General features: G+C 38.2%; 1 protein-coding gene across 1 annotated transcript in view; it reads right to left on the bottom strand.

The window, feature by feature from the left end:
- Positions 1-11,251, bottom strand: part of npdc1a (neural proliferation, differentiation and control, 1a) — a 37,458-nt gene extending 26,207 nt beyond the window's left edge. The window contains exon 1 of the mRNA XM_041811621.1: positions 10,890-11,251. Within this exon, the coding sequence (XP_041667555.1) occupies positions 10,890-10,998 (109 nt within the window). The 5' untranslated portion in view covers positions 10,999-11,251. The remainder of the gene's footprint in view (positions 1-10,889) is intronic.
- Positions 11,252-16,195: the final 4,944 nt, after the last annotated feature.

Genomic DNA, 16,195 nt, shown 5'->3' with positions numbered 1-16,195 from the left:
CTGTAAGTTATTATGTTTTTACATAAAACATAAAACACAGTGCAAGTAGTCTTCTGGGATTTCCATTCAAATATAACTAATAATAATAATAAAATGTATAACACAGCTTTCTCAAAATATTTCTCGAATAAATCAAACTCTAAATGGAGCACAGGGACAAAAAATAAACCATAAAACTCAAAGAATTACTACATTTTACATGTTTTGTTCCAAAAAAAAAAAGTTTTTTTTTTAATAAGGGATTTATTGTCACTGGTGGCTGAAACTTACATAGCTACATTTTCTCCTCTCTTTCTCTGTGAGCGGAGACTGAATTGTCACGGAGCACTGAGCAACATCATCTCCCTCCCCTCCAGCCTTTCTGTTACTGATCTGATCGGTTAAAAGTCGTACACACAAACACATGCAGCTACACACACATATGGAGTCAACCACAGCACTAATGTTAATGAGGAAGTGTCGGCTGTGACAGATTGGTATTCTGTGCTCTTTTGTGCAGGAGGGAGGGGTGGACGGCTCTCAACAGGGTGTCGGCTGCCATCGTTCACACTAAAGAGCCGGATCGTTCACGACTGACACACCACTACTCGCTACTGACCATCATGTGCTGTGATAGTCAAACTTCTGGCCATGTTCTTGTTGGCAGAAAGCTAGAACCTCCTCGTTTTGGCTTTTAGTATAACACTTTTTTACTCAGTAGTCATCGCTTTTTAAAATGTAGGGAAGTATAATACTTCCCTCAAAATATACTTAAGTAAAAGTAAAAGTAGTGAATTTGGAAAGTACACAAAAAGCTACTCAATAACAGTAACTGGGGTAAATGTAATTAGTTACTTTCCAACTCTGTCCAGAACACACCCTGAGCTGGGGCTGATGTTGTCTGGCCAACTGGCTTTATTGGTTGTATTCATACGTACAGTAGTTGAAGATTAAATGCTTGATTTATATTTCATTATGAGCTGTACTTGATGCAGATATCTGCTTATAGCAGAGGTAGAAAGTGACCAGTTACATTTACTCAAATCTATGTAACAGCCCACGTTTCCCTTTAGGTTAAGTCACACCTTATAATAAACCATTTTTTTGGAGATTTATATCCTCTCGGTGTTATTGCACATAAGGAAAACCATAATTTGCCTTGAAAGCCCCTAAGGGATCAAAAGTAGCTACTCAGTACTCACTCACTCTCTGTGTAAACTCTAAATGATGTACTTTTTACTTTTACTTGAGTAGATTTACAGACCAGTACTTTCCTCTCCATAAGTACATTTTAACCAGAGACACTGTTTGTTTTTTTTTTCTTAAGTGCAATAATCTGGTACTTTTTCCACCTCTGGTTTATAGAAAATACTACTTGCTTCACAACTGACTGCAGCCGTAGTGCGCATGTGTGTTTTCAGAAACTGTCGTTTTCCCTGTTTACATGGAGACGGAGGAATTTTGAAAACTTCCAAATTGTTCAGTTTTCAGGCACCAAAATGCAGTTTTCGTGTAAACAGAAAGATAAAATGCAAAGATTTGCATTTCACCTGAAATTACTGTCGTGTAAACAGGGCCTAACTATGCAGTGTTTTCCCTTGCAGACTACTCCTGCGTGCCCCCCTTAGTGTATCTGATGACCAGCTCTTTTATTTCCTTTATCCACATTAGATTCCCTCCTGCAATCAATGTAATATTCTTCAAAAATCTTTTTTTTTCCTACTTCTTGAATGCTGCGAGAAAAAGCAGGGAAGAAAATCAATTAAAATTGGAAATAGGGTTTAGAATGAAAAATCAAAGATTTTATTTTATACAGATTTATTTTGGGGCTTACTATGCCTTTATTCACAGAAATGGGACTTAGGGTAGAGTCGGAAACAGAGATGAGAGAGTTGGAATTATATGTGGGAAAGGAGCCACATGCCAGACTTGAACTTGGGATGCCCATGAACATGGGGTACTGACTAATCACTGGGACATCTGTGCTCCAGAGTTTATTTTTTAATGTCATATTACCAAGCCGTACTGTGGATGAATGGGAGCTTGTTTGCCATCAGCACTCATAACGTTATGCCTGTCTACACAGACTGTTTTACATGTATACACTAAAACCCGCTGATGTGTGATCGGTCAACACAGCTCAGACGACAAATTTGCTACAAGCAGAAACCAGAGCTCTTAACATGCTGAAAATCCCAGCCCCTATACACAGTCTCTACATCTCTATGTAGAATCTGTACACATTATTTTTTCCTGCATGAGATAAACCTAAGTGAAGACTTAATTTATTCCACAATGGGGGAAAATCTGAAAGCCTTGCAATAAAAATGAACCCATGTCATCTTAGACAAAAAGGAGAGATGGATTTCATCAATTAAGTTACACAATTTGTATGAAAGAGGAAAATGAAGTTCTAATATCAGCATTACACCTGTCAGCAGTTCTTTATCATGCATAGGGAGTTAATATGATGGAAGTAATTGCAGGGAACCAATAAACACAACTAGACACAAACCTGCTGTACGTGTGTTTGGTTATGCATGTGTGAGGCTGGGAGGAGGGTGAGAAAATGAGGGTGAGAAAAAGCAGAGAGTGAAAAAATCAGTGCAAAGCTACGGTGAGTATCATAAAATACTGGATCAAATCAACAGCTTTAGGAAAACATGCTTTTGGTGAACCAGAAGATTAGAAAAATATATTTTTGTTTTCTATTAAACTCCACCGCTTTTGCTTAATGAATCCCTGATTTTTTAAATAATTAAAACATTAACAGCTCATGATTATAATTGTACGACAGTGCAGCTTCAATTGCTTTAGCGGTATAACAAAGGAGCCACAGAGGTGAATGTCAAGTAGGAGGTGGCCTTACATCAACATGCCTCCCACACAGCCACTGCTGCAGCTAATTAGAGCTCAATCAAGGTGGACGAGAGAAAAACGTAAAACAAGGAGAAGAAATAAAAGAAAAGAGAAGGGATAGACTCATAGCTGCTGTATACAAGGTTATTCAGTTTAGAGAAGGACACGAGAAGTGTGAAAAAATATTATGTAACTCAGGGACAAAAAATAGTCCTTGGAACGAGTGAAAAATGACTTTTTTAACCATCTGCTGCTGCTGTTGCCAGGCACAGATGCACACTCACACAGCCTGTTAAAACACACAACACGTACACACTTCTTATGCAAACTTTAACTCCTTTATACTGTTCTCCAGGTAGTGTCAATCCAATCTGTAACAGTGCCAACATGTCTGTGACTGTGGTCAAGAGATTTGGAGAGGAAGCAGGAAATGGGTAGACCAGGAAGATCAGACGCCTATTGTGTGAAGATAGCAGACAGGAAGTAAGCCTTAGACTCCAAATCAAGTGGAAAGAGATCTGCTTAAAGCTTGTCATATAACACATCAGCACATGACTTATTTCATAAAGCTTAAGTGTATTTTAAGTATGTACATTTGGGGTTTTTATGTAACACTCCTGTTTGTCCAGCATGCCTCACTGTCAAATAGCAAAAAAAAAAAAAAAACAAATATTAGGGCGCGCCGGTAGTTGAGTGGTTAAGGCGCATGCCATATACGCAGGCGACCCGGGTTCCAATCCGGCCCGTGGCACTATTTCCTGCATGTCTCTCCCCGCTCTCTTCCCCGTTTCCGACTCTATCCACTGTCCTATCCAATAAAGGCCAAAAATAAATCTTAAAAAAAAAAAAAAAAAAAAAAAATATTAAGCGGCCTAGTGAGTTTTTTTCATTGGCATCAACTGTGACGCATACTGGCATTGTGCGCTTCGACTGAGGATTAGAAAATGACAATCAAATATGCACTATGAGAGAGTGCACACTGGTCAGTGTCACAGACGGTCTTTATGCAAACCATTATCTGCTCCAAACGAGCAAATATGACACTGGACAGAGAGAGAGATGCATTCAGAAATTATCCAGACCCCCTTCACTTTTTCTGTTTTGTTATGTTGCAGCCTGATGCTTCTGTAAAAAACATTTTTGTTCGCATTCATTTACACTAAGTACCCCATCCTAACAAACAGAATTTTAAAAAACTTTGCAAATCAATTAAGAATGAAAAACCGAAATATCACATTGACATAAGTACTTGGGCCCTTTACAAAAACACTTGAAATTTAGCTCAGGTTTCATCCCATTTCTTTGGATCATTGCTGAGATTTTCTACACCTTTACTGGAGTCCACCTGTGGTGAATTAAGCTGATTGGACATAGTGTGGAAAGGCACATACTTCTCTATGGAAGTCTTTAAAGCTGACAATGCATACTTTCCTCTGAGCTTTTAAAGGCACACATAGTTTTAGAGTCTTAGAAACAGTTGTGGGAGTTTCATAAGAAAAGAGAATTGTTCAGTCAGCTTCAATTCAACAAATAAGTGGAAAAAGTAGTCACATCATTTCTCAAAAGCTTGAAAAACCTGAGACAAAATCAGATGACTAAACGTGTGGAAACTGTCTACCATATCAGTTTCAGTGTACCAGTGTTATGTAGGTGTTGTTTTCCCACCGTAATCTGATGCAAAGACTGAATGTTTAATTTTCTGCCACGCTTAGTGGAAAATGGGACACGACTTTGCACCTGTTTAACAGACATTAGCAAATGCACACAGCCTGGCACATCTTAGGCAGGAAGTACAGGTGGTAGCTAAGCAGATGAGGCCATAGGTGAAAAGGAAGTGAATTTTAAATGTCAAAGATTTTATCCTCTAAGGAATGCAGGTTTGTAGAAGATCGGGGTGGAACAAGACTGTGTTTTTCTCTTTCAGTGGTGCAGTCATCCATCTTATCTGTGTCTGTCATTTGTCTCTCTGTTGCAGCAGCGTCTGTCATGTCAGACAATGACAACTCAAACCCATTAAACGGGAGATAATTACAATGTCATTATCGTTAGAGCCGAGCAGAGCAGCACGCCCTGCAGCACACAAAGCGAAGGAAAATTAGACAATGGAAGCAAATATGTGCCAAAAACACTTCCTGTTCAAGCTTTTATGAATTTTCTCCTCAGTGCTTTCATTGTTTTTTGCCTCAGTCTGCTTCAACTTAAAGTGAAGTGATTTAATCTTTTGAGGACTTTTCAGAAAATGACCGCAATAGTTTCATGGGAAAACATTTTTCTATATAATGTTATCTGAGGTATCTGAGGTGATATCCAAGTATGAGCACACAGGATGAACTGTAAGTAGTGACGCTAGCGCTTCAGATAATTTTAGTGTTCTGCTTAAATGGGGCACCCGTATACGCACTGCATTCTTGGTAAGGATGTGGCTTCACGCAAAGGCAAACCAATGCATGGGGGAAAAAATGCTGACATAGAAAACTGTCCCTCACCTAATGTGTCACTTTTCCTTGCAACATCCTGCCTACAAAGACACCCGCTTGTATGGCAACTCACATTAAAGTATCCTAAAATTACAGAGGCTATATTTTAAGTTGAAGTCAAACTCAACACCTCTTACTCTGATGTTGAAATGTCACCATCACTGCCTTTTTCACACTCCGGCACTGCTCAAAATTTTAATGACATTTTCCTGAATTGCTCTTTCACACATGTCCCTCACCCAGCACTTCTACTGAGTCTGTCCCCGGTCCATCACGGCTACGCTGCACTTTGACTGTGTGCCCCGCCATCCGTCAACACCCACCAACAATGTTTTAGCAGTGCACAGCACAAAGCAGCACTGCTGGACTGCAAATTGGTAAGTCTCGTTTTAACACAGACCTTTAAGAGGCGGCTGGGAGAACAAAAAAAAAAAAGACAAAAAAACATTGTGGTAAAAATGGGGCCCGCCCTAAACATTTCTGGAGAGTTTATGTTTTGCAGTCCATATGTTAAAGATGCTTTAATTGATTCATAGTGGCCTTCTCATTTTTGTGCAGAGGTCTAGCAAACTCAAAAGTGAAGAAACCAAGGGTGGGGCAATATTACAGGGTGAAAAAAGGAATCATAAAGCCCGTGGCTGACCACTTATTTTACAGACCACAACAGGGACCACAGTTGAGCAGATCAATACACTCAATGAGGCTTTTCCTGACTGTTGTGTCGATTCAGTCTGATGGATCCCTGAATAATTACTTGGTTAATTCTTCCTTTCTCTCTCCGATGATCACCACTAATGTCGCATCCACACAAAGACCACACAAGCTACTGATCAGGTCCATTTAAAACCAAAGGGAGCACTTGTTTGCATTTTTCAACTTACTTCCTATAAGCACTGGGTTCATATCTGTCTAAGGTTGGAGAAATGACACGTAGAGATATCCTCTTAAACCAGAAGGAAAGTAAAAATGCCACCCAGCTAAAACACCCTCTTTTAACTGGATCAAAGGAGTGGGAGTAAAAGTAAACTCACTGGAGGATACAGCTCATAAACTGAACCTGATTGTTGCCTCAGTGATCTTTATGTCCTCTGGCTGGGTGAATTTGTCCTTCCCTGTGACATTTTATCGCTCTTCTTGCCCACTAAAGCCCGGAGAGTGCATTTTGCTGTGGGCAAAAATAGGTGACTGAAACGCTGTTGTGTGTAAGGGAGAGTGTGACATGGAAGATATGAATCGCTAAAGCTTAATCCATGTGGAGGAAAAGGCCAGAGGCAGCATCTCTCTGAATAGTAATCACTGTGTCTACGTGGGTTTGGTGAATGACAAACCTGGCATTTAAACGTGGCAGCACAACAATGAACAGGCTGAATTAGTGAAGATGACGTTTTAAAAGTGGGAAAGGCTAATTCTAGAGCAGCAAGGCCATGAAAATAAGATTAAAAATATATAGATTTTCTCATTCTGCTTTGCTGAGACTGAATTACACAACAGATTCTGCTTAAGTTAATTAATTCTGCATCTCAGCCAGAAGACTACACATAATTCATGAATTCAATTAGTCTTATGGAGATTTTGGATTTCTTCCATCTCAAGAAGCTAATGTTCTGTGAAAGCTTTCTGGCATATTTACACATGACTATGTGTCAATGTTTGCAGAATCAGCAACCTGATTAGTATGCACTTCATGCTGTTAATGGCTCTCCAGCAAAATTTCACTGAAAACTGGCTCACTTTAAATACTAAATGTGCTTTTTCAGTGTCCGAGATGCCTCCAGTGTTCTCAATAAAGTGCCATTAACTTGCAATGTTTTCATGAAGAAGGTATGACTCCGGTACAATCTGTCTGTGCAGCCACATTATGCAAAAGGCTGCAATCAGATTTTCACACTAGAACGAAAAAATGTCGGTTTCAACACAATGTGCTAAAGCAAAAGCCCGAATGCTGCTGACATAATGTCATAAACGAGCTGTAACAGGTGTCTAAAACACTCTGTTTTATTCCTTAATGAAAAAAAACAAAGGACACTCTGACAACTTCATCTGCCTCTAACTGGTCATAAAAATAGTTTTATCTTCTCACAACGGGACACTACTCTACTTCACAAGGCCATCTTTTTCCTCAGAGCAGAGATAGTGAGAGGACATTATCATCTGCAAAGCTAAAACTGATTTGCAATCAAATGAAAAAATTAGTGGAAACACAAGCTAATGCTGTGTCACATCCCCTACATCCTCTGTATCGTGCTCAAGAAAAATGAAGCCACGTCACACCTATGATTTTATGCAGACTTGTATTATTTGAACAGAACGGGTCTGATGTTTCTGTGGGTTAAAGTAATTATATTAAACTTTAAATTCACTTAAGCATGCCCCTAACGGTGTAGGCCAGTGCCAGGCAAAGGCAGTTAATGTTCAGTGCTTTGTGTGTCCTTCAGATAAAGGCTAAAGATTACATGTGACAGACCAGCTGTTGGTTCTCCCAAAGGGTCTCAGAGGCTGAGAAGCAGATTATCTCACACACACATCAACAGCAATCATCCCTTGTGGAGACACACGAGCATAAGGAGAGACGTAAGACTACAAGGCTGTCGATGCTGTTGATTCTATTCAACATAATGAGTTATGGAAGGATACGAATACTTCAACAATCAACAGTATATGATCTTTAGTCAAAGCTCGGCTAGACAAAGAGTGAGCACTGTCTAAATTGCACAAATATATTGTGAAAGTTAAGGTATTAAGATTTTTTAACACATTTGTGCACTTTAGACAGTGTGCTGGTGGCCTGCAGTTTTGGGGGTTTTGTGTTGTAACAAGTGGTAAAGCCTTTGTTTTACACTTGAAGTAATCTATGACAAGTTATCCCTGTCATAAAAGTGTTGTTTTGTACTGTGATGTAATGTCGTATTGTGTTATTTTAGTGAATAAACTCTGCAGCTATTTTAATTCTACACAGCCTTTGTGTAATACGGTACTCCCCTGCCCAGTTTGTTAGATTGTGAGCAGATGAAAGAGACGTAAAGACATTTATATTGACAAGTGGAATGAATAATAAAATTGTGGCGATGAAAAAGTATTCAAATGTGTTTATTTCTCAATAAGTAACTTAATGTTACACATAAATTTACTAAGTTTGTTTCAAAAGTAATGCTTACCATTTTTTTCTCAAAATTATGTTGATTAGTTTTCATATGAACAAGTTCTGCAGTAAACTTCTCCATTTTGCATTGTCTTGTCTAGAAAATATTTTTTAAATGACTGCCAGCTATTGTTGCTAGTAGCACTATAATAAAGAAATATGATACAAATACAAAAATCAAATCAAATGTAATATAATTTACTGTTTCAAAAGGGCAATATATGAACAATCTAGCCAACTGTGTTTTCACATTGTTACTGACAAGGTGTGCCCAAGGGGAACAAACCTGCCACTTATAAATGACTCCACACACAAAAACCTAATATCTGATGTAATATTTATGCTGTTTGGGTTATTCTTGAGACTTTCATGATTAAGTTAATGCAAAATTACTACCAAAAAAACGTTATTGTTTTATCAAAATGATCTTTTCTTGTGAGGGTTTGTCACTTTTCTGCTCTTGATAAAATATAAAGTCAAAGTGTCTACTTGCATGTCATTTAACATTTAAAATTCTATTCATAGAAGGAAAATGACAATCAAGACCTTTTGCAACCATTGCTGCTGGTGGGCTTAAATGGGTTAAGCCTGTTTCAGACTGGGAGCGTGAGGCACATGTCTAGGCCATGACATGGCTTGATTTTCACTTCAACAAGTCGGGCCTTTCAGACTTTCATGCGGGAGTGCCCTGTCTCATGCACCTGATATGAATAACTCGTGCAGAGAATCTAGAGGATAGAGGGCTTGCATATTTCTTCTTCGGCACGCCGCGTGCGTTTCTCAGCCAAAAATAGACGGACCTTTTAGCAGATATTTATGCAGCATTGGTAGAATATGTTTGTAACCTGCTTCCTGATGAACCAGATGAATGGCACAAGCTAAAAAGCATCTTTTTGATAAGTCTAATTCTCTAAACTTCTGCTATTAGTGAAGCTTTCTGTTACCACACTGGTACAAAATCTCAGGGGCAAGATAAACTAGTACGAGTGCATTTCCAGTTTGTGCTTTTCAAGTCAAAGCCTGGGTTAGCATTTCCTTGGAGAAAATCAGCTTGTTCTTGCAGAATGTTTTTATTCTGGCTCAGTTTGGTTATACAATAAATCAAATCACTTGTAGGAAGATTTATTGAGGTAAAACTTATTAGGAAAGACAGGGCTGTAACAGCAGAGAGACACTGCCAACACGCAGCACCCTTGCACAGGAGCAGCAAAACACACTGCCAGTCTGAAACAAGCTCCTACTTTTACGTATAAAACACTACAGATATTGAACTCAACATGATGTTAGCCTCAAATTATCTGAGCAGGTAGGGCGGTTGGAGCCATGTCTGCTGTTTGGCGATATTTTAACGTAAATGAGGATGACAAAAGTAGAGCAGATGTAAAGAAAAAAAATGCACTGCTGTCAAGAGGAATGGCATCTGTTGGAAATGAAACTTTTTTTTTAAATAAAAGAGATGCATTGATTTTAAAAATAAGACCTGATATTGATACTGATGTTGAATGAATTCAGCTGATACTGATGGTGATGTTGGTTTGTTTTTTCTTTCGCCTTAAAACTAGTAAGTCAACAATTTCCCTCACATTGTCTAAATTGATTGGAAACAACAGATAAACACTGATATCTGTTTATGTCCCATAATTTGGCCGATGTTTGTACACATTGCCAACTGATGCTACACCAATGCATCTGTGCATCCCTAATTATTATGTATTTATATTTGTACTTGGTATTGTTGAGTATCCAAATGTATGTATCTGTGCTTGGTCTGGAAAAAGTAGTACAGATCCATCTCTACCCAGGACTAATATCTGCTATAATATCAAAACAGAAATGAGTGCTCAAAAAAGTCTCGCGATGAACCAAATTCTCAATGGATCACAGATTATTAAGTGGCTCTATGACCACTTATTCTTTCTTCGGTTATTTCTCAGAAAACACGACTGATACAATTATTTCAGCAATTTTGAAGACATGAATTAATAAATCATCACCTAAAACGCGTTTATTTTTACTTAATTCCTTGCTGTGTCAAACATGATAAAAATACACAAGGAAATGAAACTACACGAGTAACCTAACAAGGAAAGCACTATGTATTTTTCCACCAGTCTTTTCCTTGTGCTCTTGTTTAACCTATACTCGTTTAACCTGTCCAAAACATCCGTCTGAACTCATGGGATATCCCGTGCTGGCAAAGTACTTTATCAGGAAGAAAAATGACACCAGAAACATCACAAAAATCGTCAATTTAAAGGCATGTGTCGCACTGAATTAAGTCCCCTCGGATTAAAAACACCTGCCAATTGTTGTTTGTCACGAGCTCATCTGTTAAACTGTCTCAGTGTATTGACAGTGACTGAAAAGACGACACCGGGATGTTTCAAAATGATTAGAAAACTAATACAAGCTCTGAATAAAGTGTTATGTTTTACCTGGCATGCTAGCACTGACAGGAATGACACAGCCGACGACCAAGGCGAGCAGCAGCAGCAGCGAGGCCCGGCGCTGGCGTCCGTTCCGCGGGCTCGAGAGTAGCAGCATCCTCGGGGTCTTCTCGATGACGGAGAGCCGCAGACGGGGACGGATAGTGCTGTCATTCCCCCATTACTTTTGTTCTTTGTTTCTGTTTTCTTTTTTTCTTCTTCTTTTTTTTTTTTTTTTGTAGTTTTTTCTGTTAAAGAGGAGACCGTAGGCACTAATTACACACACCGTTAAGCCGAGTCGTACCCGGACGCGGCCAGCCTACACTGCTCAGTAATCCGTGGCAGAGCTAAAGATAGCGGAGCTTCATCTGGTAGGAGGAGGAGCTGCGGGCTCTCCTGTGCGGGTGCGTGTGTTTGACATGATGCTTTCAGGGACTCCACCGAAAATCAGACTTCTTACTGCAAAAGTCTCTTTTACAACGGTATCTTGTACTTGTTAAATTTACCTCTCATTTTTGCCGACAGAGATGGACAACCACTTTTATTGTATAAATAGCCATTTTGTATACAATTCAAATTCTTTAATATAAGTTGCCGGTTACCAGTGTATTTCTATGTATTTTTAATAAAAAAAATAGAAATGTTTAAAGATTTGATTGTGATTAATCTCAGAATTTCTGTTGTTATTAACAGTTAATCACATTCTTTTCATCGTATTTTAAATTACACAACTTTGCTTTCAAAACTGTTTGTATGTCATTTTGGATTTTTTTAAGTGTCTTAATCTAAGGATAATTGACTTTCTGTTTGGATACAGACCTGCTTACTTGTCGAAGTTTATGACATGGTTTATGGAAAAATTAATAGATTGAAAATGATTTGAGAGAACTGGCGTACTCAGAGGAGGTTGGGGATGGTCACCCCCTTTGGTGCCCTAATGTTTAAAAACAAAATCACAGCAGAAATGCCCTCTTGTATGACACTATGGAAGATACATACGATAAAGTGCCCATTTTGGTGCCCTCTAAATAGACGAAATCTGACAAATTGCCCTTTAAATGCCCTCTCAATATACATGAAATGCCTGCACAAGTGCCCAGTGTGGTCAAACTTGAGCAAAATGCCCTCCAAGTGGACAATATATGACTGAGTGTCTCTTGGTTGCCTTTAAATGGACAATACATGATAAATTGCCCTCCAGGGTTGTTTTTGAGTGGAACAAAACCACCTGTCCAACACTGGCAAAAATACAATTCATTGACATCCTACCTTGTGTATCTTTGTTAAATCAATGGTTAAATGGTTCATGATTCCTCGTCTAATTTTTACAGAGGTGTAGTAGGTATAACCAGAATTAAAAAAAAAAAAAAACCCTAACTAGGATTTCTAACTATTTCATTACAAATGACAACTCTTTGAGTGATGCCCAGCACACAATGGGTGCCCTGCTGTTTATCATTTTCGCTCCTGCCCTCAAACATCATAAATATGCCACTGAGAGAGTGGTTAAAAGGTAAGTCTTTGATAACACAGGGTGAGGATGGCATTTGGCTTGTTCACTGAGCTGTATGTGACATTTTCGAACTGAGCAACTGAGCAGTGGTCTCCTTTCTTTAGAGCTCTGTGGCTGAAGCAAGACACTGATGTGGCTTAACCAAAGAAAGTTGAAAAGGAAAATAAACTACAGAATGAATCACAATAAAAAACAAAAATAGTGCAATAACTGTGGACCTTACTGAAGACATCTTCTTGCCATTTTAAAACTATTTTTTGTGTGTCTTTATTTGTCTGATCAGGCCGTGATAAACTGTTGAATCTCCAGAAAAGGGCATTTCATGCCATATTAGATCTTGAGAGCTTTACGTTTATTTTCAAACATAGGAAAAACATGATACCCATCTCTTACTCATCATGCCAACTTAGTGATCAATAAAAATACTTTTTAACAAATAAACTTTTTAATGCCTTTCTCGCAACCGCCTCATACATGCTCGATTTATTTCAGCATCCCTTGGTTTTTTTCCCCGCAGTACCTGAAGGCACCAGCTCACTAAACAAAGCTGGACAGGAGGTGCAGTACGTCAAACGTGATGACGTAGTTAACGCTTATTTGCATAAGAGAAAGTAAGATGTGGTAGAACACGTTTACACACCGCTTGCAAAACATTAGCACATCTGAAAAATACAGTCTTTTAGGATTATGTCGAACTCATATATTTTAGGTAACTATTTCTATTATTATTAGTAGTAGTTTTTTTAAACTGGGGTCTCAGTGAACTACACACATGAACAAATTCAAACCTGAGAGAGTCAATAACAGTCGACCTAATGAGCAAATATGCTAACTAATCTTACCGATTAAAGCGAGCTTTAACAGGTGCTGTAAAATGATATACATCAAATAAACGACCATATATTGTGAAATTGCTTTCTAATGTTGTCCATGCATACTGTTAAGCCTAATAATGGAATAAAATAGGATGTATTGACTTGCTGCAGGTGAACGGTCCGTTTGCTTAAGCTTAAATAACCTCTCTAAACAAAGGTCTTAATTAGGGTGGCTAAGGCAGAAAATAAAACATTAGGCAATTAAATGTAATTTTAAAAGCCCTTTTAGTCATAAAGAAGAGTGAGTTTGTTCATGCTGATTAACTGGTTTTTGAAAGGAAACATGGCTCATTTAGGTCTTAAAGATCAGTCATTGAATTAAATAGACTCAGGAGATTATTTGCTGCTCTTCCAGGAACTTCTTGCATCAAGGCTGACTGGTGGGTTACCATAATATAAAAAGATTAAAGTATGAGTCACTTCCAGCTGTATTGTTTTGCTGTCCAGAATCAGGGCCCTTAAAATCAATTTCATCCTCCACGTCATCATTTTTCTCATTGTACCATCCGGTGGCTGTGTTACCAACATACTCTGGGGGTTTCAATGTCTGCCTCTGCCTCATCTCCTCCCAGCAACAAAATAATGAAAAAGAAACATTTTGGTGTATTTCAATGGTTTTGTTCACACTTTGAATGCTTATCAAGGAAGACAGAGATTTGATGAATTGGCTTGATTCTATGTGTGGTTAAAAATGTGGGGTAAAAACATGATTTTATATGTAGTTTTGACAAAATGAAATATAAAACACAAACATTCACTGAGGGCAAAAAAAAAAAAAAAATTAAGTACACCCATCTTTACATCTCTACCACCTCCATCACCACAGACACACTCCACATTAACCAAATGTCTCTCTGAAATAAAAACTTGGATGACTAACAATTTCCTTTCTCTAAATTACAATAAATCCAAACTCATGCTCCTTGGCCCCAAATCCCTCACCAAACCCATCCATAACATCAGCCTCCAAATTGACACATCCTCAACAGTCCTCAATAAACTTCAATACATCCAGCGTTTCCTGACCCACATCTGCTCCCATAAACACCCCCCCCCCCCCACCACCACCACCACCACCTTGCAGACGTCCTACACCATCACACCCCCTCCCATAATCTCTGCTCTTCAAACCTCAATCTCCTCTCCCACTAATAAAAACCAAGCACCCAACCTGGGGGGAAAGAGCCTTCTCCATAGCTGCCCCCTCCCTCTGGAACTCACTCCCTAAATATATCCAAGACTGTATGGACTCATCCACATTCAAATCACTGCTCAAAACTCACCTTTTTAAACTGGCTTTTAATGTTTGATTCTGTTGCTGTCTTGTCACTTTGATTGCTTGCTTGTTTTTTCCGTTCAATTGTGATATTGTCCTGTCTTTGGCTTTTTCTTTTTCTGTAATGTATTTTATCATTATTGTACAGTGTCTTTGAGTTTTTAAAAAGCGCTTTATAAATAAAATGTATTAAGAAAGATGAAGAACAAATGACTGGTGGCTTATTCACATTTTCTTGATCAGGAAATACTTTGGACACACAAATATATGTGCAAAGGGTCATAAAGAGTCAAAAAAATCTATTTCATTCTTTTTCATAAGTAGCTAAAATCTGATTATAGGGGATTTACTGGGTATATGAAAAATATGAAAAAAGTAAGACTATGTAATTTGAAATTTTATTGACAAAACGGCCTCAGCTTACAGCCTGAAACTAAATACAAAGAAGATGTTATTATAGAAACGATCAGGAGCGATGTCATGCATCTATTTTGGCACTTTTAACTCGATCAGCAGAAACATTGGAAAATTGAAGAACACAATATTAATTAAATAACATTAAAAAATTAATGAAAATAATCCACCACTAATTTGAGTCTTCTGTGTTTGAACAGTAACATGCACAGTCCTGAGGTATACCTGTTAGCAAAGCCTCATGCAGGCTAAAACATAAAAAGTCATGGATTAAGACCTGAAATTAATTCAGCAGCATCAGGAAAAAGGTCCACTATGAACATAACAAAGTGTTCTTCAGAACATACAAACTCTCACATTTATGCACTATGAAGACAGGAATCATGGAACAAATCATTAGATCATGATCTGAATCGATACCTAACATTATTACACATAAGAACGCCAACAATAGGGTCTAGTTTGTATGGAGAGCATGAGAAAGTAACAACAGGTACAATGAACTTGATGGGAGAAAATTTCCAAAAATTCACTCCTTACAACTCTAAATAAATGTCCATTATTCAAAATCTATTCACGTCTGCTTTAATCCATTAATTTTACACATTGGACTAATAACTGCAATTATACTAACAAAGTGTTTTGCACTCTAATAAATGCAAAAACAGGCTGAATGTTTGAAATATATCAAACTACCAGAAACAATCATTCCCATGTGTCAAAGTGCAAGACAGTCTGGGACTGTAGTCTGACCTGTGATGCTGCATCCGGAAACTTATCCTGTAACGTGCAGGAAAAAGCCATCTTTGGTCATTTTGACAAGGCTGTCAAGATGTTCAGATGTGACTAATGTAATAATCAAAGCTCCTGTGAGGAACTTCCTGTTAACACCACTTGGTTGACTCAGGGGTGTCTTTTATTTCTTCTTCTCAAGTTCATCTTGTGAATGTGCAAGTTGAGTTATTTCTTTTAAACAAAAGGACTCATCATGCTTTAGTTAAACAGTCGCATTTCAGTTTTTAAAAATATTTGCAGTGGAAAATGGCAAAAAAGGCTGTTTGTGCACCTAACTGTTAGTCACTGTCTGACTCCTACCCTGCAGTAATGGTTCCAGACATTTAGAATAACTATTTAGAAAAAAATATCAACTTTTATCCAAATGCTCTAAGCTGTTTTGTGGCTCAAAACAAGACTTCAATATTAATTTTTATCTCTTTCATACCCACTTAAATACTCC

This window comes from Cheilinus undulatus, linkage group 17 (assembly GCF_018320785.1).
Source record: "Cheilinus undulatus linkage group 17, ASM1832078v1, whole genome shotgun sequence".
In the NCBI taxonomy this organism is placed as follows: domain Eukaryota; kingdom Metazoa; phylum Chordata; class Actinopteri; order Labriformes; family Labridae; genus Cheilinus; species Cheilinus undulatus.
Note: the sequence above shows the minus strand (reverse complement) of the source record. Positions and strands in the feature narration are given on the sequence as shown.